Here is a 23,949-nt window from a genome sequence, read left to right on the forward strand (position 1 = left end):
ATGTTTGCAATATAGGGTGGTCAGAAAACAAATTTCAAATTGAACAGGTGAAAAAAATGGGCAAGAAAAAATCATCAACACAAATGCTTTCTCTGTTAAAACATTTTATGTTAGGATTACATTATTAGAAGTGGTAACTTCTCTGATTGTAAATGTAATTCATTAAGGGATTAAGGTCTATGGAGGTTTCTCCTATTTACATCCACCACTGAACACAAAAAAGATTTTTTCAAAAGTTGTATTCAGCATTCTAGCTTGTAGACCAACTTTTCTGTCTGATGTGCTGGTTAAAAAAAGGAGGACAGACAGAGACATATTCTGATTTAGGTAAAAGGAAGTTCTACTTGGATGCAAATTAGAAGGCAGACTGAAAACAAATTGGAAGAATTGCAGAAAGCATGGCAGAGAAGGCTCTTATACGTACAATACAGTACGCCCAGATCCAAGATCCAACAAGCTGAGGTAAAAGCAATTAAAAGGAGAAATGTAAAAGGAACAATTTAGAGGCTTTAAAGGGTTTGTTTTTTAAAAAAAGTTTAGGGAATTAGACTGACATACCAGGGTTCCACATTGAGGACCCTAATAAAGGAAAGGTCTTGTGAAATGGTAGACTTGCACGTGAACAACAGAGCCAGCCATTTCTGCATTAGCCGAGAGAAAAACAGCAGAAACCTTTACAGAAAAGGTCCTCTCTCATAACTAGTTAAAAAAAAAAAACTCAAGAGGGAGAATTAAGCATGTGGAGACTTAAAATGGATACATGTTACATCAATTAAAAGAACACATTCATGTTCACCTAAATATGACGCGATATTACCGAAGATGAAAAGGGAAACTTTCTTTTCTTATTTCAGTGATATATTTTGGCCAAGAAAAACATAGGGCCCCCTGACACAATTTGTATTTCTCAGACTTGGTATCATGGAGTGCTTGCTCAGGACCTCTGCAGCCTTGTCTGATCTGTGAGAGTCCCCCGAAACCAGCCCAAGGGTGACATCTAGACTAATGTCTGGCACCTCACCTTTGCTGATATGTTAACAAAGCTCTTCAAGATTTTGTTGAAGCTAAAAGTCCATCTTGTCTCATTTTTCAAATAGCCAGACCTTGCACTTAACCCTTCATTCCCCATGCACAAACTAAGGAGATAAACTGGATCATATAATACTATAACAATAAAAAACACAATTAATATAGAAAATCATTACAAAACATGTCATTTCTTACACCTGCTCAACAGAAATCCTCCTAATATCCTGACCAAGGAATAAAGAAGGTAAAGCAGACAGAAAAGCTGACTTGCTCCCCAAGGCAAGAATAAAACAAAACAAACCAGGCCCGTCCAACATTTCAACGCACACCTGCTCTTAGTGAACTTGACATATTAAATCCATACAAGTATATTCAAGAATAACATTTAAACTAACTTCAACTCAGTTTTAGGAGCTTTTTCTCTCAATGTTGCCAAAATATAAGAAGTTAAGCAGGATAATTTTAGGCAAAAATATGTTTTTTCCTCAATCTCAGACTCCACTGTCTTCAGCAGGCAATTCCTATCCTCATCAGAAAGCTGTGCTTAATTTTTTTTAATGTGTTATGAAACTCAGCAGATTTAGGTTACTTTGGACTAATGGGAATAAAAATTCTGAAGTGGAGAACTCTTCACAGAGAATACCATTACTTTGTAACAGCTTGCGCCCCGTTAAAACAAGGAAATTCTAGATCTAGGGCTGTGGTTCTCAACTTTCTTAGGCTCAGGACACCCTTTGAAAAATGCCAACTCTTAGGTTTTCACTCATTTCTTGACTATGGAAAAATAATGGAGTAATTTTGTTGCAAAGAATTCAGAAAGATCAAAACAAGTTGGAATGTTTTTGATACCATGGGTTCCTATTTCAAATCTCTACATTTATCACGTGAATTACATAGGTGTTTACATATCTGACAGTCCTATTATTGGGCAGCATCCCACAGCACCCTTGAAAAAAATCTCACAGCACCCCTGGATGCTGCAGGACCCTGGTTGTGAACCATCTTCATAGGGCTTTCATAGATTGCAAATAACAGAATTGCCTGGAATGGGGTGATCTCAAGCAGAAAGGTCGAAATCACTTGGGTCAAGAACACTTTGAAAACAATCAAGCATCCAGTATAGATTATGGCTTGTTAGGATAAATGTTCCCTGCAAGATACTCCACTCAAATGTGCAATTACATTCTGCACTATTTTATGTTTCCAAATAAATTACCAGATGTTCACAGGTAAAACACACTGCAAAAGCCTATCCTTATATGACAAAGTTAAAGAGTTATGGTGTTACAAACTACTTATTCTTAACTGAAAATGGAAGGCTAGACACAAGATAATGGCCTACGTTGTCAATATGAAGTGACAAATTCTTCAGCAAAGAATGAAGCTATACTTAACAAATCTTCTTCTTCCAATACCTAAATGTGTTCAGGGACCAAGAGCATTTTGATCTGTTGCCAGTTAATTGCTTTAGGAATGAGTACAGCAAAAGTACTCAAATATGAAAAATCACTCAGTTCTAAGTCTGAATACTCTCAACCTAACTTCTCCTTGCTTATGATCCAGAGTGTAATGCTGCTCCAAAACAGGGCTACCTCTGCTACTTGAAAAACAAAATTAGAAAAAGAAGTCAGGAGACTGAGCACCCTGGGTCTCAGATCCCCTCTCCCAGCACAGTACCTGGAATGCTTTCATCACACTTACATTTTCGCAGCAGACAGAAAGAGAAATAAATGAGAGCCTTCCAGGCAGACAGGAAGGGAGCTTCATTTCCTTTTTCCCCAATGGAAAACTCAAGCAATTTAAGAAAATTGAAATTTCCCCAGGAAAATTTCTGATTTTGTAAAAAGGGTATTCCTTGGCAATTCATTATAATGGAAATTTTCAGCTAGCTATACCTGCAACCCTAACATTCTTTTAATATTCTCTGTATGTGGAATCTGTATATTAACATGTAGATTACAAATATTAGCAAATTTGTGTCCTTAATGATAAGGATTATCTTCTTCAGTGTAGGCCAGAGCAATTAAATAGGAGTCACTTTGAAAACCATAGAAGAAAAGCTATCTTTCTGCTATAGCTTTTCACTATGTCCCTTTTGTTTATATTTAAATTCCTTCCAATTTTAAACCTTTTCTTTCTGCAAGTCCATTCACAACATCTGACAAAAAAAGTTCATGCCTCTCTGAACCTGTTAGTCTCCACAGTGCTAGCCTGCCCTGCCTTCTGCCTGACTCCTTGAAATGGGGTCTTGATCTTCAACCTACTGATCATACAACCTACTTTCAATCCTCAAAATAAATCCTACTGCTCATATTTAAAACTGTGAGCCAGTACAAGGTTAAAAGCCAGGCTCTGCATTCTAGTCCACAAGGCAGAGCAGATGATGAGACAGACCTGTTTTAGGAAATATTTTTAACATTTAGGTCAACTAACCCATCCTGTAGACCAGAGCAGCCAGAAGGATTCTCAAAGCAGTACTGGATCCCACCAGGGGGGAGCATGGACACCTGCGTTCAACAGCTATGCTACTAGGGAATTCCACTGCAAAGAGGGACATCTATAACAGCTGGATTTGCTAGGTTCTAAGCAGCTGTGTTGTAGAGATGCACCAAAATCATCACAGATGCAATGTGAGGACATTTGATATACTACAGAATGTTATAATCAGGTTATAACACAGGCTAACTTATTTCTTGCTGGCACCTGAAAGGGACTTCCATATTTACCTAAATACAAAACCAAATTCTTTCCTCCAATCAGCATGGGGTAAAAGGCTTCTTGTCTTACATTCACATACAAGGAAACCTCACTAAATACACTGTTTATCATTAAACTGCTACCAAAAGCAGCGTGCATTCAGGAATGGAAACCAACAATGAAGTTGATTAAATGCTGCCAACACTGAGCATCACTAAAACACATGGTCCATAGGGAGAGAACATATTGACGGGAACCTACCATAAGGAGAAGTTAGTGCCACCCATCTGAATAAAATGTATGGTAGTGCCCATTACATGCAGTCCCCCTCCATTTCCAAGACATGGTGAGCCAATACAATGAATACATTTAAACTTCCTCTTCACTCCCACAACTAAGATGTGCCTTTCTTTCCCATTTCCAATGAGTCCTGTTTTTAACCAGCCTTAAATACCTTGCAAACATCACTAAACAGGGCCACAAACAGCTTGCCCAGAATCCTTCTATCACCCCCTCACTCAGCCTGTTGCATATGACTTGTGTGGCCCTGCCCTCCTTGAGGTGAAGGTGAACCAGGGTGCTCTGCCCCTTATCTACATATAAATTTCTGGACGATCCCAGGACTCACGATGAGAACACCAAAATGCAGTCATGAGTGGGGGGCTAATTAGCACATGGATCTTTTGCAAGGGTATCTAGAGTACATATACATATTGAGCAGTGCTGAGCTGTGGGATCATCGTAGTTTGAAACACTGTTGTCTCTGCAGGGATCAAGCCCAATGATCTATATAGCAAATCATGAGCCTTTTGGCTTTGGACTAATATCATGCATAATTTGTACTCTTGCTAAGTAGGTACAAACGTACTGCTTAAAAGTGTGCTTATGAAATACCTGTGCTAAAATTTTCAGCAGTTTCAAGAGAGATAAACTGCATAAATTCTAGATGAAGTAAGTCTATGGGTACTTGTAATAATTTCCTTATAAGCAAGTTAGTACAAGTATGTTTATTTCAAGGTCAATTTTTTCAAATTTGTCTTCCACTTCTATGTGCTCAGGGAGAGCAGGGTCTGACAGTAAGGAGGCAGTGAGGGGGAGGGTTTCAGCGGGAAGAAGTTAGGAGGCAGAGAGCAAGTGGGCTACCTGATTGATCCCCCAGATTCATTTTCCCTGATGTAGCAGTGGGAAGGGGACAAATTCAAGACAAACCTCCAATTATTAGATTCTATACCTGGAAAATTATGGAAAATGTATATATTTTCTATATACAGAATCTAATGATTGGGGGTCATCTTATATTCAGGGTTGTCTTATATTCAAGTAAATACAGTACATTAGTTACAGTATCCCCATTTAATAAGAAAAATAATCCAAACTTTCACTAAAGGTCAGCTTCTTAAATTTTTGTGAATAATCAGTGTGAATTATTTTGATGGGCTACAAGTATCAATAACTGTAATCTATGCAAATATGGGGAAAAAGAATCCTTGTCTTAAATTCAAGCAGAAAATGGGCAGGGGGACCTCCAGATCTGGCCCTAACCCATGCTCAGGGCTGGAGTTGGAGCTGCAGCAGCTCTGGCTCTGACCTGGCCCTGCCACCATATGCTCCATAGCCCAATCCAGTGGGGCTAGGGCCAGGACTGAGGGTAAGTGACAGCAGGGAGGTGGCAGCAGGGGTCAAGAAAGGGGCAAGGTAGGCACCACAGCATTGAGGAGCAACTGGTGGATGGAAAATTATAACAAATGTATAAGTTTTCCACTTATGGAATCTAATTACTGAGGGTATTGTCTTAAATTTAAAGTTGTTTTTGATTTGGGTAAATGCAGTATATTCAAAGTAGGAGAGTCAATGCTAGGAAAGTCAGATTTCTACAGGCAGTTGCCTTTGTGGTCAATGTATTTAAAAAGCTCTTCCTGAAAACCAGGTAAAATGGTGATGTTTGGTTAGAATTCCTTAAAGTTCCTCCACTGCAATAGCCAAATACTAAGAAAGCAAAATTGAGCCCCAAAGAATTTACAGTGCAAATTTTGAAATGGGAGAGGCAAGTTTAAATTAAACCTCGTCTTCTATTTCCACCACTCAACGCCATCTGAAACTTCATTTGTTAGAGGCATGTGTTCTAACACACTTCTTTTTCAAAGAGTGGCTGAGACAAACACTTATGGAATGGTGTTATGCAATGTGACAAAGGGGAAGGTTACTTTTAGTGAGCATTCAAGCCTTAACTGGGTATTTTTTTTCCATATTAGGCTCTTTAACTGTGGTATGTTAATTTGCACATACACGGGGGACAAACAAAGAATATTTAACCTTAAACAAAAGCAGCACATACCCAAATTGAAAACAGTAGAATACAATATTGAGACATATTGGAAAATATTTAAATAAGAAAACAAACAAGGAGCCTGCAAGTTGCTGGAGGAAGTGATGTAACAGTCCACCCAAGTGAAAACCTAACTAAATTCTTCAGTATAATTCCAAAATGCCGCAATCCTGACCGTGCAGACTTCTTTGAATAGGATGTAATGTGAAACCCTGATGGGTCTATGGCAGGGGTGTCATATGTACAGTCCGTGGGCTAGATCCAGTCTGCGGAGTCATGTTGCCTGGCCCACAGGGCTGCTAGAGGGGCCAGGGATTTGGGGATAGGGCAAGCAGGGGCAGCTGTTGCTGCCAAAATCTGAAATAAAGAGCCCCACTGGGGACGTGTGTCAGCAGTGGGGACTGAATGAAAACTGCATTAACCCCCACAAGTCCCTAATACTGCTCACCCTGCTGCCACATCCATATATGAGGCTGCAGGATGGAGAAGAGTGGACCTGAGGAAGTTTGGCATTCCTGGTCTACGCTAATTTAAAGATCCAATGATAACTCCTTCCTAGATTTGGAGCATATAACTCTAGTGGGATCATATTCCATCTCAGGTAATCATTTTCCACCTTCCTGAACTTTCCTTATGTCTAAGGCATGGCTTAGTTTTCATCTATCAAAAATTGGTTACCGTCACTTTACAACATTTTCTCTCAGTATTTTGGCACTTTTATCATTATGTGGAATATAAATTATGTTCCTACTGTAGCTATATGCTGGAAAACATGCTATGTTTTATCGCAGTCGTAGACACAGGTTAATAGTGGATACTGCTGCAAGCAGCAGAGTAAGGCGTATAAGGCTACTATTCTGCTTCTACACGGTCATATTTTACTGCCTATGTTTCTCTTTTTCTAGAGCCAACACAGTTTTGCTAGCAATGAAAGATACCATACTTATTTGCAGACTTGCACCTTTCCCCTAAAGTCAGGTCTCTAGAACTGGGATGGGAAGCTGATTTTCCTCCACTGGAATAAGGCAGGGAGGAACAGAAGCCTGGAGATACTACTGCAAGATGGCTGCCAGCTTCAACCTTAGGCAGCAAACAGGAGGGGCCAAGTTAAAGAAGCAGCCAAAAACTGTTACCAATTTGAGAGTGACTGTGAAAGTGTTAACACTTGTCTTTATTTTTCCTGCTTAAATGTCCCAGAAAGATGCTTGGCAGCCATCTTACATAAGTGCCTGTCCATGAAAAAGCCAGTTATAGAACACGACTGTAGACTAAAAGATTTTTCCACATTCTACCTTTCAAAGCCAACGCACCTTGCATATAGGGCCATGTAGTATGCAAGAAAATGTGGTAATTGTTTTCAGCCTCATGTCATTGATATAAAGTAGTACAGAGAAAGCTTTTGCACTTCCTGGAGGAATTATGTATATATATGTTTTTTTGTGCAGCATGTTTTGAGCCTAAACTGGAAAGGTGGCAGAGGCACAAAGCTGAGGGAGCAGTTCAGATCTATGGAATATTTTTTTAACCTCAGGGTACATTGTCTATACAGGCATTTCTAAGGTGGGAAGTAGATGGGAGGGAAGTGAATGGTAGTCGGAGTAGGAAGTTGCACAGAATGCAGATATGGATTTAATTAGTAGCTGTGTGAGTTAGGCAGACTGACTTGCAAAAACATAACTGGAGATGAAAAGCCTAGATTAAGAGAAAACTAAGAACAGGTGACAAAAGGGTAGTAAAGAGCATCAGTTTGTTTTTCTACAATTGGATTGGACAATACATGGTACCTTTTCACGCCCCCATTTCCCCACCAAACTCTCACTCCCCTATCAAACTAGCTACTGATGAGATCCATACCCTGCAAAATTCAATTTTAATATGGTCAGTGTTCAGTGGAAGACATGCGACATGTATATAGAGGCAGTGATAGCTTGCTACCTAGAGTATGCCATTTATTACGGATACCAACCACCACTGAAGGTATTGCAAATTAAAAGTACAAGTTGCCACACTGTCACAAATGGGACTAAAGGCTGAACCTATAAAAGAAGATCTCATTAACTTCCTGGTACCTTTAGTCTGATTTAAATGACATGAACTATCCAAGTTGACTGATAGCCATACATTGCAAAGGGTCAGTTAACTAGAATATTAAACAGAGATGATACAAAAAACTAGAACTCTTGGTTCCAAAATGATACCTTTTATTAGACCAATGGGGAAATAGCAAGAAAACTGTCCTTTTCTGCATGCTTTCAGGATCAACTTCAGCTCCCTCTGTGCAAAAATGAAGTTTATTTCCTACTTATGAGGATTTTTAACCATCTTGAACCATCTATACTTTTCCCAGAGCCTAATGAAGGGACTTTGATCCCAAAAGCTTGCAGATAAAGACAATTTTCTTGCAATTTCCCAGTTAGTCTAATAGAAGGTATCATTTTGGAACCAAGAGTTCTAGTTTTTTGTATGTCTTCTTGTCTCAGACCAACACAGCTACCAAGGTACACTCCTGAAACAGAGATAATGAAATTAAAACAGCATATTACGCCTATTAGCATCCTACATCAGGATGCCCAGCCTCTGGCTCACAGACCAAATGCAGCTTGTGGGGCCATCACATCTGGACAATGGGGCCCCCCTCTGCATCAGGAAATTTGGTGGCAGGGGAGCAGTGGCCACCCCCCCACTCCACAGGGCTGGGCTCAGGCCAGGTTGCCCCCTGTTGCGTGGCACGATGGTGGCTGCCTGCCGGCCCCTGGCACTGGATTGGAACCATCATCTGGCCCACGGTTGGATCAGGCACTGCCTATCCTGCCTACAGGGGAAAAAGATAAGAGCACCACTGTCCTAGATCATCTGACAAAAAACATCTGAAATTTGTTTTCTTTTTCCCCCCTCCCAATTAAATAAGAAACATGGCTTTTATTACCTACCACATAAAGCTAGTGTACTGTATTTTTTAATGACAAATGTGTGTATCTTTATGTTCACTGAGAAAACTACAAGAAACAGAAGCCAAATTTTATCAGTCAAAACTTTTACATTCCAAGTTCCTAAAATCAGGACAAAATAATTAGTCTTCATTCCAAATATCTGGCTGCCAATTCCTCTTTCTTGCATTAGAATACTGAATACTTGAGGGTTAAGCTACCAAAAGGTCTAGAGCAAATATCTTTTGGGATAAAATGAGAAAAGGTCTTGATTTTGGAAGCAGAGTGGAACAGTCATGGTTAAGCAATCTGTGGCACATGTGTCACAAGTGGCATGGACAGTTTGTGCCTGGTACGTGGCAGATTAGGGAATGGGCAAGCAGCACAGGGGCAGACAGGACACGGAGCATAAAGCAAAGCACCAGATTCTGGAAGAGAAATCAGAGCAGCAGATTGGGCAAGAAAATGGAGGTCAGACTGGCAGTCAGGGCAGGCATGAGGCTCAAGTTTTGCTGCTCCTGTCAAAAAAGTTGGCCCCCCCGATGTAGACGGTCAGATTTGAGTGATATAGAAACAGGATGACTTGCATTAGCTTACTTCACCTGATGGTAATTTCATTACAACTTCTGTTAAGGAAACAGAAAGTTTGGGGCACAGGTGTCGGGAAATGTCAAAGTTACATTTGCATGACAGTACAGCCATCAGATACATAATCTTTTCTAATATATCTTTTATAACTTTAGATACTGGTATAACATTACGTAATAGGGTTTTCTTTCTCCAATATTGGCATTATTTGCATTGTTACAAGCCCCCAGTACATCTTTAAATTAGCTTTGACCTTAGATATAATAAAATCCCTTTTCTCAGCAGTATTCATTTTAATGATTGCTGTCACCCATATGTTCAGTCTTGCTAAGGTACAGCACGTGCAGTCATGTGGTAAACATGGGTTATTGGGCTTTTTTTTTTAATTGCACAGTTACTTTCACATGCTTAATCTTCGTTATTTTGTTTAGAGATTGTGCATTTTTATACAAATCAGTCATGGATTCACCAAAGGTTTTACAAGAACTGTGCATGTTATCTAAGGACCACCACATGACAATACAGTTTAAGAAAACTATGCTGTAATACACACACCGAGGGTACAAGATTAATGATATACAAGCAACCTGAACATTTTCATTCTCTCTTGTGAATATTGAAGACAGCCCCCAGGGCCTGCCTTCCGAGCACTGAAATCCACCACAGCAAGTTGCTCCTGTAAAACTAAATTTAGTTCAAATCTGCTCAAAAATATAACTCATTCTCACAGACACTGGAATTCTTTGCCAGACAGGATAGCTTGGGGACAATGAGCTTGGTGAGTGCTCGGAGTAAGAGAAACATTGAAGGAATTCAATCTATGTGCAAAACCTTCCATAAGATGTAGGTCCTTAAAATGCTTTACAAGCTGGTCTTCTGAAGTGTTAATAGATACCAGGCTTCTAGTAACTGAGAGGGGGAAATCCGTTAGGATGGCATAACATTTTCCATATTAACATTGCTTTCAATTACACTGATTTTCCCCGCTTCCTTACCACTCTGGCCACAAGGTCCTCAGTTCTCTGCAAACACCACGCCTGGAAGACTAGGCCAACAGATGTGAATAACAGGAGAGGGAGACTGAGAGGAGGAGATGGACAGGGAGAGATTGAGAGGGAAATTGGGGGGGGGAGGGGGGGGGAGTTGCCAGATTAGCAGTAACCCCAGATATGGGACATTTTCTCTGGGAAGAGACCTAGGGGCTACAAGGCTGGAAGCAGCAGCACCATACCAGGGAACTGGCTCTAGAACAGTGGTTCCCAAACTGTGGGTTGCGACCCCAAACAGGGTCGCAACATCAGCAGACGGGGTGGTGGGGGTGGGGATTGTGGGTTGGGAGCGAGGGATCATGCTGAGGAAATGGGGCCATAAGTGAGGTCATGCTGAGGACAAGTTTGGGAAGCACTGCTCTAGAGGGAGAGAAGGAAGACTCAAGCACTGAGAAAACAACAGAGAACTGGACTCACCTTCTCAGGGTCTGGGGAAAAAAACCGACTCGACATGCACCTCGCTAGGGTCATCTGTCCCCAGCAGTCTTTCCTGCCCAAAGGGGGGTTGGACCCAATTATCTCATGAGGTCCCTTTCAGCCCCTAACATCTATGAATCTATGAAAAGGCCTAGGACCACGAGTTAATCCTTTATGGACCACGTTTATGGTTGTTTACTGAGGTAAGGATTTGTTTGGGGAGTTTCCCAAAATGCAAGAGTGCCCAAGAAAATAAAGGACTGAGCTGAGTAATCCCCAACCCACTACACACCCTATGGTTCACAAGAGCATAACACCTCTCCTCTCCTACAGACTTTCGAAGAGCCATGAAAACCTTTCCAAACACTCCCTACCAAGTAACTCCTGGGTTGAGGCTTACATCTCTATGTAAATATCTCACGGCTTTCTTTAGCTGAATACTTTGAGGTTGACAAGAGAAATCCAACGGAAAATATACCACACATGGTCCAACTAACTGCTCTATGGCCAAGTATACGTCAGGTCAAAACTCCAAAAAATGAATCAAGTCTGCCACCCAGAAATTACAAGCCTGACTGAAAAATAATACAGTTGGGGTTAATTTTATCTGCCTCTAGCTAAAGTCTTTAGATGCAAAGATTTCACATTTTTCAAGATTTTCTTTGCAGCCACAAGGATGAGAAACTTTTTTATTTAAAACAAATGCAGGTATTCTTATTGTCTCAGTTCTCATACAAGACGGTAGGACTTGAAGGGAAAAAACCTGAAAACGGGACTCATGAAGAAAAAAAAAAAAATCAATAGTGTTGTTAACAATTGCACACAATTCCATATACTCAATGCCAATTTACATCAACACACAAGAAGGTACTTTTCCTTCCTTTTTATTCCTTTTATTTAACACCAGCCATGGCAGACTGTAGCATGCACCAGAGTAGTTTTTTTCTATCTGTCTGAATATTTTGTTACCTTTCTACCAGCAGGTTAGGGTGTTAGGTCTATGTTGTATCAAGGTTGATGGTAGTTTTATGCAGAATTTAGATTAGGGTTTGGATAGCAATGATCCTGCCTCAGGAAGGGAGTTGGACTAGATGACCTATGGAGGTCCCTTCATACCCTGCTTCTCTATGACTGATGTATAATGAATATTTTCTCTTCTATACTCCCAGTACTCCAAAAAAGCTGAATTGGTTTTGCTCATATTTTTATTTTACTTTCCTTTACTTTCTAATAAAATTCACCTTTGGATAGCAACCAAGAACAAAAATTTCAGGCTGGCAACTAAAAGTTTCAGAAAGTTAAAAGCAGTACAATTACTTAGATGCTATCACTCCTGCCAATTATATTGATTCACTTTTTAATGTGGACCTGTTACTATTCACATACACTGAAAAAAATGTCATGCCTGTAAACAAAAGCATATACTTAGAATGCAACAAATATAAAGATATAGAAACCATATACTGAAGCACCACACTTTGCTCTATTTGAACGTCTATCTTTGCTTTATCATGTAACATTTAAACTCTCAGTCAATACATCCTCCTGGGTAAATGGTGTGAGGTCAATACAAAACACCCTTGTGAAAAAATACTCCCTGTTTTATTCGATAGCTCATTTCTTTTATTTTTCTCTGCTGGAAATTTCTTTTCCCAAGGAAGCTTTCTGAGAGAGTAAAGGAAAAATATCAAGCGGATATTAAGCAAGTCCTGAGGAACTTGAAAAATAATGAAGAAGCCGAACAAGTTAATCATAAGGCTACTACCCAGCTTTCTATATGTTTATTTAGAGAAATCGGATGCTTACACTTAGCACCCAGATCACTTACTTTTTAGAAATGTTCTATTTAACACCAGCCATGGCAGACTGCAGCATGCACCAGAGTAGTTTTTTTTTTTTCTATCTGTCAGAATATTTTGTTACCTTTCTACCAGAAAGCATTTGCATTTAGGATGCTTGCTACATCATAACTGCAAGCCACTTTGCTAGGGACCTAGTGAATTCACAATTTCAGCAATCATCTGAGCACTGTGGCAATCTGCCAGGGCAGGGAAGGTGGTAGGAGGGGCTGCCTGCAGTGGTGAGGGGCAAGGCTGCATGACAGCTAGCCCTCACAGCCAATCAGCGATGAGGAGTGCGGCCCTCGGCCAATCAGAGGTGTGGCAAGGGGCTGTCATGCTCCACTTGCCTGTGAAATCAGGAGGCAGCTCCCTTGAATCTGGTAGGTCCCATCACCTACCAAAACATCAAGCAAGCATTGGTTTTGCCGAGAGACAAACCAAAAAATGTTTTACTATGTTCAATGGCAAGGCGACAGGACCTACTGTCTGGGGAGCCAGCATTTTGTTTTCTGTAAATTTGTTTTTTTTTCTCTGCGGATTTCACAGACAACATGGGATTTCACAAAATCCATGAAATTGTAAATGCAGTAGGTCCCTAGCAAGGTGGCTTGCAGTTATGATGCAGAAGCCATCCTAAACTCAAACACTTCCTGGTAGAAAGGTAACAAAATATTCTGACAGATAGAAAATAACTATTCTGGTGGATGCCAGTCTGCTATGGTTGGTGTTAAATAGAACATTTCTAAAAAGCAAGTGATCTGGGTGCTAAGTGTAAGCATCCGATTTCTCTAAATAAACATATAGAAAGCTGGGTAGTAAGTACCTTATGATTAACTTGTTCAGCTTCTTCATTACTTTTCAAGTTCCTCAGGAAGAAATCAAATAAAGGCTTTCTCCCTTTGGGCTACAAGAATATCTTTTCTTTGTCTTCTGAATTCCACTCAGGCTTAGCTAAGTTATAAACTGTTTAAAATTGCTTTTTCCTTTCTCTTGCTTGCATTCTTCCAGAGAAGTTTGGCAGCATGCCCAAATTATTGAACATGTTCTAGATACTATAGGGCATCTACACATGTGCCCGATGCCTGCCCCGACACAGTGGAGCAGACTTGATTAATAGATTCTGCTGGAACATGCTAATTAACACATCACATGTATTCAGCGTCTCTGCGTCAGGTGTATTCAGCATCCCCACACTTCAAAATGGCAGCAGGGGGGCTTTAACTAAAGCTCGTTGAACAAGTTTTAGTTAAACCATTCCCACCACCATTTTGAAGTGCAGAATACTGAATACACAAGACACTGCAGGCACTTTAATTAGAGCGGCTCCTAAGAGCCGCTCTAATTAATCCCCTTCTCCTTTCTCCCCCCGGAGCACATGTAAAAATGCCCATAAAGCCAAGCTGTCACCAAAGCTACAGTACCAGCTTTCCTTATTCTTCTCCGCAGTGGAGCAGAAAAAAATAGTTTGGGGAGACAGCCTGTCCAACCTGCTCTTGCAAATTTCTAAAGATGGAAATCCCACAATTTCTCTAGGTAGTCTGTTCATCCTTAGTCAGAAAGCTCCACCTAATCTCCAATCTAAATTTCCTCTGCTGAAGCTTAAAGTCATTGCACCTACAGTCACAGAGAAAAAAGCCCATCTCCATCCTCTGTGTTATCACCCCTCAGGTATTTGAAGACTGTGATCAAATTCCCCGTCAATCTTCTTTTCTCCAGGCTAAGAAATCCTAACTCTTTCAACCTTTTCTTTTCAATCTTGCCTCCGAGGCCCTTAAACATTCCCACTGCTCTGTGCTATACTCTTTCCAAACTGTTGACATCCTTCTTGAAGTGTGGGACCCAAACCTGGACACAACTCTAGGTGAGGCTTCACCACTGCTGAAGACACTGAAAGAATCACTTCCCTTGGAGTATATGCATACGTATAGATACATAAGTGCATTTTTCCCCGTAGGACCTCTGCCTCATGTACATATATACACAGGGGGAAGAAGCAAGAACATGTGGACAAATGTACTTTAGAGGCTACTTTTTTTGATACATGTCACTTGGTATGATGCATATGAAATGAACAGTCCTTCCCTTCTGAACTGATCAACATCTTTTTGTAATTTCCCAGTCAGGAGGGTGCATGGGGCGCCCTTACGGCTCGACACACCTTGGCTGAGGGGGCTCCCAATCACGGAAGCTTGATTCTTTGTGGTGTAGGGGGAGCCTGGGATCCTTTACCTGCATGTGTAGAAGGAGCCTTATAATGCTATTTCAACTTTCATCCATTTCTTCCATAAAGCAACAAGAATTCATCTTCCCTATCTCCATCAGGGACAACTAGAGCAAATCATGTTGTTACCATGAAGGTTTTTAGAACATAAATCTGATATACTTCTCATAGTTTGGATGACGCTATTGAACTTAGTACATGTAAATCTCAAGCTAATATCATTATGTGTTGCAGTAACAAGTGTACTTGCCACCTTTATCCACTGACAAATTATCCAGGATTTTTTTAATAATATTTGAGTGCAAGATTTTTAAGAGAAAGTCAATTTGGGAAAAGTTTTATCATGAGAAGGTAATTGCAAATATACCATGAGTATTGCGCAGCCTGGCTTCAAAACAACAAACCTGTAAAAACTGGCACCATTAAAATTTACTCATAATAATGAATTGCCTTAAATACTGCTAAAATTTTGGGAAATATTCTATCATGCTAATTAGATCCGTTTTACTGGGCTAATGTTATAAACAGTGTTTCCAAAATACCAAACTCCATTAAACTGCACTAGAATACACTTTCTTGGAAATATAGTTTCTTAAACATTATACCTTGACAGGGCGGAAACAAATTTCACTCCACAAAGGATGATTTGTCACAACTACAAGATATAAGAAAAATATAATGGTTGACGGTAAGAAGGGTCCTGTGAACCAGGATGTCTGAGCTCTATTCTCAGCTCTGTCACCAATTAACTATAATTTTAGGCAATTCATTTAAAATCTTATTGTCCATTTGTAATGCAAACACAATACTAATATCCCTCCAAAGTGTGTTATGAATATTACTTTGTAAAGTCTTTTGAACACTTAGCATGACAAGACAGTATTAGTGCATATTTATAGGAGTATTCAACTATTAGAGACTAGCATAAAACTATTAAAATATACAATTATTTCTCCCCCCTTTTCCCCTCACCACTCTGCCTTTCCATATTTGGAACTTCATATGAAACATCCCCACTGCCCATACACAACGAAAGCCAATCTAAAATTATACAAAAATAATCTTGTTAAAAACTAACTCTAAAACACCACTAAGGAACAACAGATTTCTTTTTCAATTAATACTTCATTTTCAATACCAATCCATTGCCTTCCATTCCTGAAACAAGGAGATCTTTTACTGTATATCAAACCAATCAATGAAATATCAAAGGAAACTGTCCTCATTCTCCTAAATATCTGATATCCAGCTCTCAAATTCCAATCTCTGCTCAGTCTTTTTATACCTGATTTTTAGCAGATTTTCCAGGATGTTAATCAACAAGTTTTCATTTGTATACATGGACAATCACAGACATGTTTTAACTGGCAAACCCTGGGCTATTTTAGAAGTCCTCAATACCTCTGCATTACTCTGCAGAAAGAACAAAATTGTTTTTAAATGTAGAATTCTGAAAAGGGACAGCTAAGTTTAATGTGCTTGACTGTATCTTAAGATGAAACAGGATAAAGAAATGGAACGTATTTTCCTGTGCCTTGTATATGTTTATGTGGTTTCTGCAACTTCTCTATAAAACAGGTTAAGATGGGTACTATAACTAGAAAACAGGTGTGTGCTATTAAATTCTATATAATAGGAATGTAATTGACTAGTAAATCATCTATAGAAGGGCAACTTCAGTATGGCAGCTATTTGATCACACAGCAGGTCTTACTGGAGGTTAGAAAAAAATACTAATTTTTAGTTCTAGAGATCTGGTCAAACTGATAGTATTGTGGCTGGTAAAGTAGGAGCTGTAGACTCCTTTGGGATTCTTCTGAAAAATCATCTGTTCTTTTCAAATGTTGTCACAGATGCAACAATTTTAAAAGAATTGATCAAATTCTGCAGAAACTGTGCTCTCTATGAAAAATGAATCAGAGCTCATTCCTTCAGTGAAACAAATCAAATTTTCCTCTTTATCAACCTTCAAAATAAACTTTATATAAACACACAAACGTGCACTCTCTCTAAGGGTAAAGCTACCTAAATGCTAAATGAGAAAAGAATCAATTTCAACCCCAGCAAAGCAAAATAACTTCTCCTATCTCTGAGTCCTTGTGGTACTTCAAGGTTTTTTTAAAAAGAGGTTTTCAGGGCCCAACTGCTTATCTAAGGGGAAAACGTCCATATTTAGTTCTGTGCCTATTAATAAGGATTGTGCAACAAAGGAGACTTCCCTTAGAACTCTGTCCCTTGTTTGTTAGAGAGGCACAGGGATGAGACAGCTGACTGTAAAAGAAAGCATAATCTCACAGTTACAAAAATGAAATAGACCTGGCAAACCAGATTCTTTCCCTATCTACCAAAGAAATCCTGTTATTATAAACAAGCCTTTTTTTAAGTGAGAATTAGTCATTCACTGTACCCACCTCTCATGATATTCAACTTGATAATGTTTGGTCTGAGTTGTAGAAGTCTTGTTTAAGCACAGCTGCAACCAAAGTCAATAGTAGCTGCGTTTGGAACATGTAGTGTTAAGTTCTCTGAAAATCAGGTTGCAGATGTCAAGCTGGGCACTCAGTTTATTGGGCACATGTAACCTTAATCTCTCCATGTCTATAAAAGCCTCCCATCCCACAGATATTTGTGAAACAAAAAAAACCCCTTAATGTTTGTGAAAGATTCAGATATTAGGTAATAAACACCACTGGAAAGTTCATAATAAAATTCATGCTATGTTCAAAACAGGGTTTGAAAAGTGGGTCATAGCTTGGACTCTTAACAGGCAGAAAAGTATAGTATGAGATTGATAATTAAATACAACATTTTAACATGTAGGTAACAAGGTAACCCACGGGGAACCTTAATTCTGTCCTTTAAATCACAGCAATACCCACACAAGCCAATTTTAGGCCCTTGGCAGATTATCATAGTTAAAGCTGCAATGGGATCTGACTAGCAATCTTAAGAATTGCACCTCCTACCATGTTACATATATATGGCAGAAGGCACAACTGTAGAATCAGGGATCAGATCCAAATTACACTACACTGATTGTGCAGGCAGATCAGCACTCCCAGCCTCAGGGATACTTCATAATCAAGACCTCTGATGTGCCTCTGAGGTTGGGAACCCCAAACAGCTGAGTGCCCCGGCTACACATTCAATTTAAGGCATGATAGGAACCAGCCACAAAGATATTGTGCGTCGTTTTTGTAATAATTGTGTGGCTCATTTCCTGTTTTATTTCACCATTAATTATATAAATATTAAATACGTGGCCAGGTTACTACGTAAGACATGATTAACTAGTTAATCCCATCTTAAATGTGATATCTGTCACGGGCCTCAGATTCACTGCACAGACCTTCCTGTTTCTTGCAGGTTCTCATAGCTCAAATGAAAAGCCATTAGATTCTGTATAAAAAGAACTAATAATTAAGTGGGTGATTAATAGAACGAGACAAATTTTACATTTACTCTTACATTTCTCTGTTCTAAATAGTTTCTAATCTACTAGAATTGTTCAGATCACTCCATTCCTACTGTAGTCCATGACCACCTAAGGTATGAATAGAGGTTGCGTTTGTCCTGGGAGAAAGCCTTTTATGTACATGTACGTGTCCACTGGCCTGCTTCCAAGTCACAGAATCATAGAAAATGAGGGTTGTAAGGGACTTCACAAGGTCATCTTGTCCAACCCCCTGCTCAAAGCAGGACCAGCCCCAATCAGATCATTCCAGCCACAGCTTTACCTCTTGGGTCTTGAAAACCTCTAAGGATGGAGATTCCACAACCTCTCTGGGTAACCTGTCCCAGTGCATTACTACCCTCCTAGTGAGAAAGTTTTTCCTAGTATCTATCCTAAATTTCCCTTGCTGCAACTTGAGACCATTGCTCCATGGTCTCTTATCTGAGAACAGTTTAACTCCATCCTCTTTGGAACCACCCCTCAGGTAGGTGAAAGCTGCTATTTCATCCCCTCCAGTGATCTCTTCTCCATACTAAATAAGCACAGTTCCCTCAGCCTCTTCTCATAAGTCATGTACTCCAGCCCCTAATCCATTTTCACTGCCATCTGCTGGACCCGCTCCACTTTGTCCACATTCTTTCTGTACTAGGGGGCCCAAAACTGGACACAGTACTCCAGATGCGGCCTCACCAATGATGAATACAGGGCAAGAATCACTTCTGTCACTCTGCTGGCAACAATCCTACTAATGCAGCCCAGTATGCCGTTAGCCTTCTTGGCAACAAGGACACACTGTTGGCTCATATTCAGCTTATTTCCCACTATAACTCCCAGTCCTTTTCTACAGAACTGCTGCTTAGCCAATCAGTCCCCAGACTGTACTGGTGCATAGGATTGTTCCATCCTAAGTGCAGGAGTCTACACTCGTCTTTATTGAACCTCATGAGATTTCTTTCAGTCAAATCCTTAAATTTATTGAGCTCTCTGAATTTTTGTTCTACCCTTCAGCATATCTGCTACTCCCCCAGCTTGATGTTATCTGCAAACCTGCAGGTCATCATTGATGAAAATATTGAAAAAAACCAGGCCCAGGACTGACCCCTGGGGCACTCCACCTGACAGTGGCTACCAACTAAATATCAAGGCATTGGTTGCTACCCTTTGAGCCTGATGATCCAGCCAGTTTTCTATCCACCTTGCAGTCCATTCATCCAGCCTGTACTTTCTTAGCTTCCTTGCCAGAGTGTTGTGGGAAAACTTGCTAAAGTCAAGATATATCGTGTCCACTGCTCTCCCCAGATCCACAGAGCCAGTCATCTTGTCATAGAGGGGCAATCAGATTGATCAGGTATGGCTTGCCCTTGGTGAATCCAGGCTGACTATTCCAAATCACCACCTTCTCCTCCAAGTGCTTAGAAATGGAATCCTCTTGCTCCACGATTTTTCCATTGGCTGAGGTGAGGCTGACTGGTCTGTAGTTCCTCCCTTTTCCCTTGCTTAAAGATTGGCACTATACTTGCCCTTTTTCAATCATTCAGGACCTCTCCATCACCACAAGGTTTCAAAGATTTTGGCCAGCACCTCTACAAACACATCAGCCAACTCCCTCAGCGTCCTTGGGTGCATCATGTCTGGCCCCATGGACTTGTGTATGTGCAGCTTTTCTAAATAGTCCCTACCTATTCCTTTGCCACTGTTGGCTGCCCACCTGCTCCCCAAACTGTGCTGCCACAGTCTGGGAGCTGATCTTGCCTGTGAAAACTGTGGTAAAACAAGACACTTAGTACTTCTGCCTTTTCCACATCATCTGTCACTACACTGCCTCCCCCATTTAGTAAGGGACCCGCACTTTCTATGATCTTCCTCTTGCTGACATACCTATAGAAATCCTTCTCGTTACCCTTCCCATCCCTTGCTACCTGCAACTCCAATTGAGCTCTCACCTTCTTGGTTTCATCCCTGTATACTCCAGCAATACTCTTAATACTCCTCCCTAATTGTTTGTCCAAGTTTCCACTTCTCATTAGCTTTCTTTTTGTTTTAGCTCATTGAAGAGTTCCTTGCTGAGCCAAACTGATCTCCTGTCATACTTGGAGGTCCTGCCTAAATAGTGGTGGATGTTTGTGGTGTAGTAGCACCTTTAGAGCATCTTGCTCTTTTCACTATGTCCCCCTCCCTCCACCACTGCTGAGTGGTCAATAGGCAAAAACCACAGTATTAATGCATTAATTAATTGCCACTCAGCCACTCAGCAGCAGGGGGGGAGGAGGTAGTGTCGGGCAAAAAGAGCAAGATTAAAGGCACCGCAAACATCTGCCACAATTTAGACAGGTCTCTAGCCATACTTGCTGATTTTGCTGCATATCAGGATGATTCGTTCCTACACCCTGGGCTCCTTTCCCCTCTCGGATTGGCCTCCCCAGGGATCCTGCCCATCAGTTCCCTGAGGAAGTCAAAGTCTGCTTTTATGAAGCTCAGGGTACGTGCTCTGCTGCTCTCCATCCTTCCTTCCCTCAAGATCCTGAACTCAGTCATCTCATGGTCACTGCTGCCAAGCTGCCATCCATTTTTATGTTCCCTACCAATTCTTCCCTGTTTGTGCGCATCAGTTCAAGAAGAGCATGGCCCCTTGTTGGCTGCTCCAGCACTTGCACCAAGAGGTTGTTCCCAGCACTCTCCAAAACCTTCCTGGACTGCCTGTGCACGGCTGTATTGCCCTCCCAGCACATGTCAGGGTGATTGAAGTTCCCCGTGAGAATCAGGGCCTGTGACTGGGAAACTTCTGCTAGCTGTTTGAAGAAAGCCTCCTTCACTTCATCCTCCTGAAATATCCTGGATAAAATGTACTAATACTTTTTTCCTGGCACATTCTGTTTTACACCTGTAGGATTATTGTGCTTCATTCCAGAGACAAGCCTGTGAGGCTGTTTGCTCTTACTGACCACCAATTAGTGAAGGAGCAACAATACAGCTTGGAAGGGCGATGTGTGTAAAAGGTTGTGCTGCTCCTGTTTTGATCCAGGGCAAACCATGAGACAATCAGTCCTGGGTCAAATGAGAAACATATCTACAGCCCTCATATCCTAACTAGTCTTCTATGGCTTGGATTTCTCATTGTTCACATTTCCTCATTTTTCTAATGAACTCCAAAAATTGTAACAGACTGGTGAAATAAAAAATGTGTTTACAGAAGCCATGCTGGTTTTCCTTTTTGTATCATATTATTTCCAACTATTTTTCTTCATAATGAAAGAAAAAACTTACAAGGCTAATTTATCCTATCGCGTTTTTTCAATATCTCTAAGTTTTTTACCCTCCAACCCTTCTACGTATCACTGATGATTTTAATAAGAATGTGCATATTTGTTAGAGGCACTTATTTCATTCTTATCTTCCCTTTGGATCACTCAGATGTAAGCTGTAATACACTTGTGTCTCGTTGCTCTTGAAATTATTAACGGATTTTACCTTTTCTTGTTTTGATAACTCAATTCTAACATTTTCATTACCTGAACTGAGTAATTCTGTTGGCAGAATTATCCCCTTGCTAAAATGACCCAAAGGTATCTTCATGCCTTTGCAACCACTCCTTATACCCCACTGGCAATCCAGCAGACAAATTTATTCTATCACAGGGTTCCCAATTCCATTAAAACACCTCTTGTTTTTAAGGATATGAAGAGAATACTGTATGGTTACTTTATCCTTGATGATTATGACAGACAGTCTGCTTGCCATAATTGGACTGAGGCTTGTCATTACCCTCTACCCAAAGGCTCTTCACTATTTAACAGCAGAAACTACTATGCTGGTTTAAAATTAAATAGAAAGTAGTTGGCTTCAGTCAAAAACAGCAAGCACAGTTCAGCATGATGAGAATTCTTACAATCCTAATCTTTGGTAAAAGAAAAGCACATTTCCAGGTATTAGCCATTACTCACCCTTCTGTGATAAGCTCTTCTTCATTTCTTGTCCACCTGATAACTGGAGTTGGAAATCCTGCAGCAGCACATGGCAAAACTGCACTCTGCCCAGTAACTCTGATAAGCGAAGAGGGTTGCCTCAGAAACACCAAGTCTGAGGGAAACTCTGGATCTGCAAACATTTATTATGAGTTAGTGACAATGACCAAATATCAGATGAAGAAATGAAATATGACCCACCTAAGGCTCTTTGAGTTTAAAAAAAATGTTCAAAAGAGTGAAAAAGCCAGTTATTTCTCTGCCTCTTTATCCTAATACAATAATAAAATGAAGCTATAAAGTCAAGAAGGCATTTCTACAGGAGTGTAATTTGTTTTATACCTGTAAACTGAGTTTCTGCAAGGAGCTCAAAAGGCTCAAACTAACAGTCTGCTCCTCACAGCTCTTTCTAGATAGGTCAGTTGTCTGTTCTGCTGGAGTTCCACTCCTACAAGAGCAACCTGGAACAAGCATGAGTACAGTACCTAAAAAAAAAAGTCAGACTTCACCTCCTTTTGTCACGACCCAGACCACAAGCCCCTTTGGTGAAAATTCCAATTATGAAAAAGGAATTACTCTTTCAACTGGATGTTCTCCCAGTCTGGAATTAAAGGGTTTATGGAGCAAAAGTATAAACCTGCAAGACTGGCTTATGATAACTAACTTGAGTTAATCAGTCTTTCCCACGCCACTAAACCTGGGACATAGACTCTATTGGCAGCATTTGAAGTATCGCCATCAACTATTCTGTACTATTTTGGAAAACTGTGTATATAGTGTGTTGTCACATGGCTGCCTGTCAAAAGCTGAAGATAGCTACCAATTCCCCATTTGCTTTGGGAAATGAAATCCCTGCATCAGAATCAACCCTGAGCTGAGGGAAACAGTCAATTTGGCAGACTTACATGCTTCATCAATGCAAGCTTTATGCTAAACAAGGAGAGAGCCTTTCCTCCTTTCTTAGGTTGCTTGTAGAAGCAAACAGCATCAACAAGTTCTCAGGATTAGTTTGTTTAAGCAAGTTGGAATGAAAACAAGTAAGCTACAAAGCAAGTCTGTCCGTTCATTTACAATAGGTAATTATTATCAAAAGACGACCACTTAGCCCAAGAGCCAGAATAGATAGCGTGTCCAAAGCCTGGAAGACTGAGCAACGGTTCCCTCTGCACTGAGCTGTAGTACCAAGACTAAAAAATTCAAGACTTTTTTTCTGCCCACGGAAAACACTCAATGACCCAGTACTGTACATAATCCTAGTGAAAGAACACTAATACTACCAAAGGGAAATCTTCCTCACAAAGGGTGCCCCTTTAACCCCTTCCTGAAAAGATCTCAGTATCCTCAGGCTGGAATAGGATGGGGTACACTCTTGTATCAGTAGAATAATTTTTAAGACAGAACCCATAGCCCTACCCCCAGCAGTACTGACCTTTTAGAT

The 23,949-nt window shown here is 40.4% G+C and overlaps 1 protein-coding gene across 4 annotated transcripts in view; it reads right to left on the bottom strand.

Annotated features, from left to right (window-relative positions):
- The window catches only part of NEO1 (neogenin 1), a 395,751-nt gene that overhangs the window by 159,065 nt on the left and 212,737 nt on the right, over nucleotides 1-23,949 (bottom strand). For all 4 annotated transcript variants that reach the window (XM_059714916.1, XM_059714914.1, XM_059714915.1 and 1 more), the window contains exon 4: nucleotides 22,491-22,644. In XM_059714916.1, the coding sequence (XP_059570899.1) occupies nucleotides 22,491-22,644 (154 nt within the window). The remainder of the gene's footprint in view (nucleotides 1-22,490; nucleotides 22,645-23,949) is intronic.

Source organism: Alligator mississippiensis, chromosome 11 (genome assembly GCF_030867095.1).
Source record: "Alligator mississippiensis isolate rAllMis1 chromosome 11, rAllMis1, whole genome shotgun sequence".
Classification (NCBI taxonomy): domain Eukaryota; kingdom Metazoa; phylum Chordata; order Crocodylia; family Alligatoridae; genus Alligator; species Alligator mississippiensis.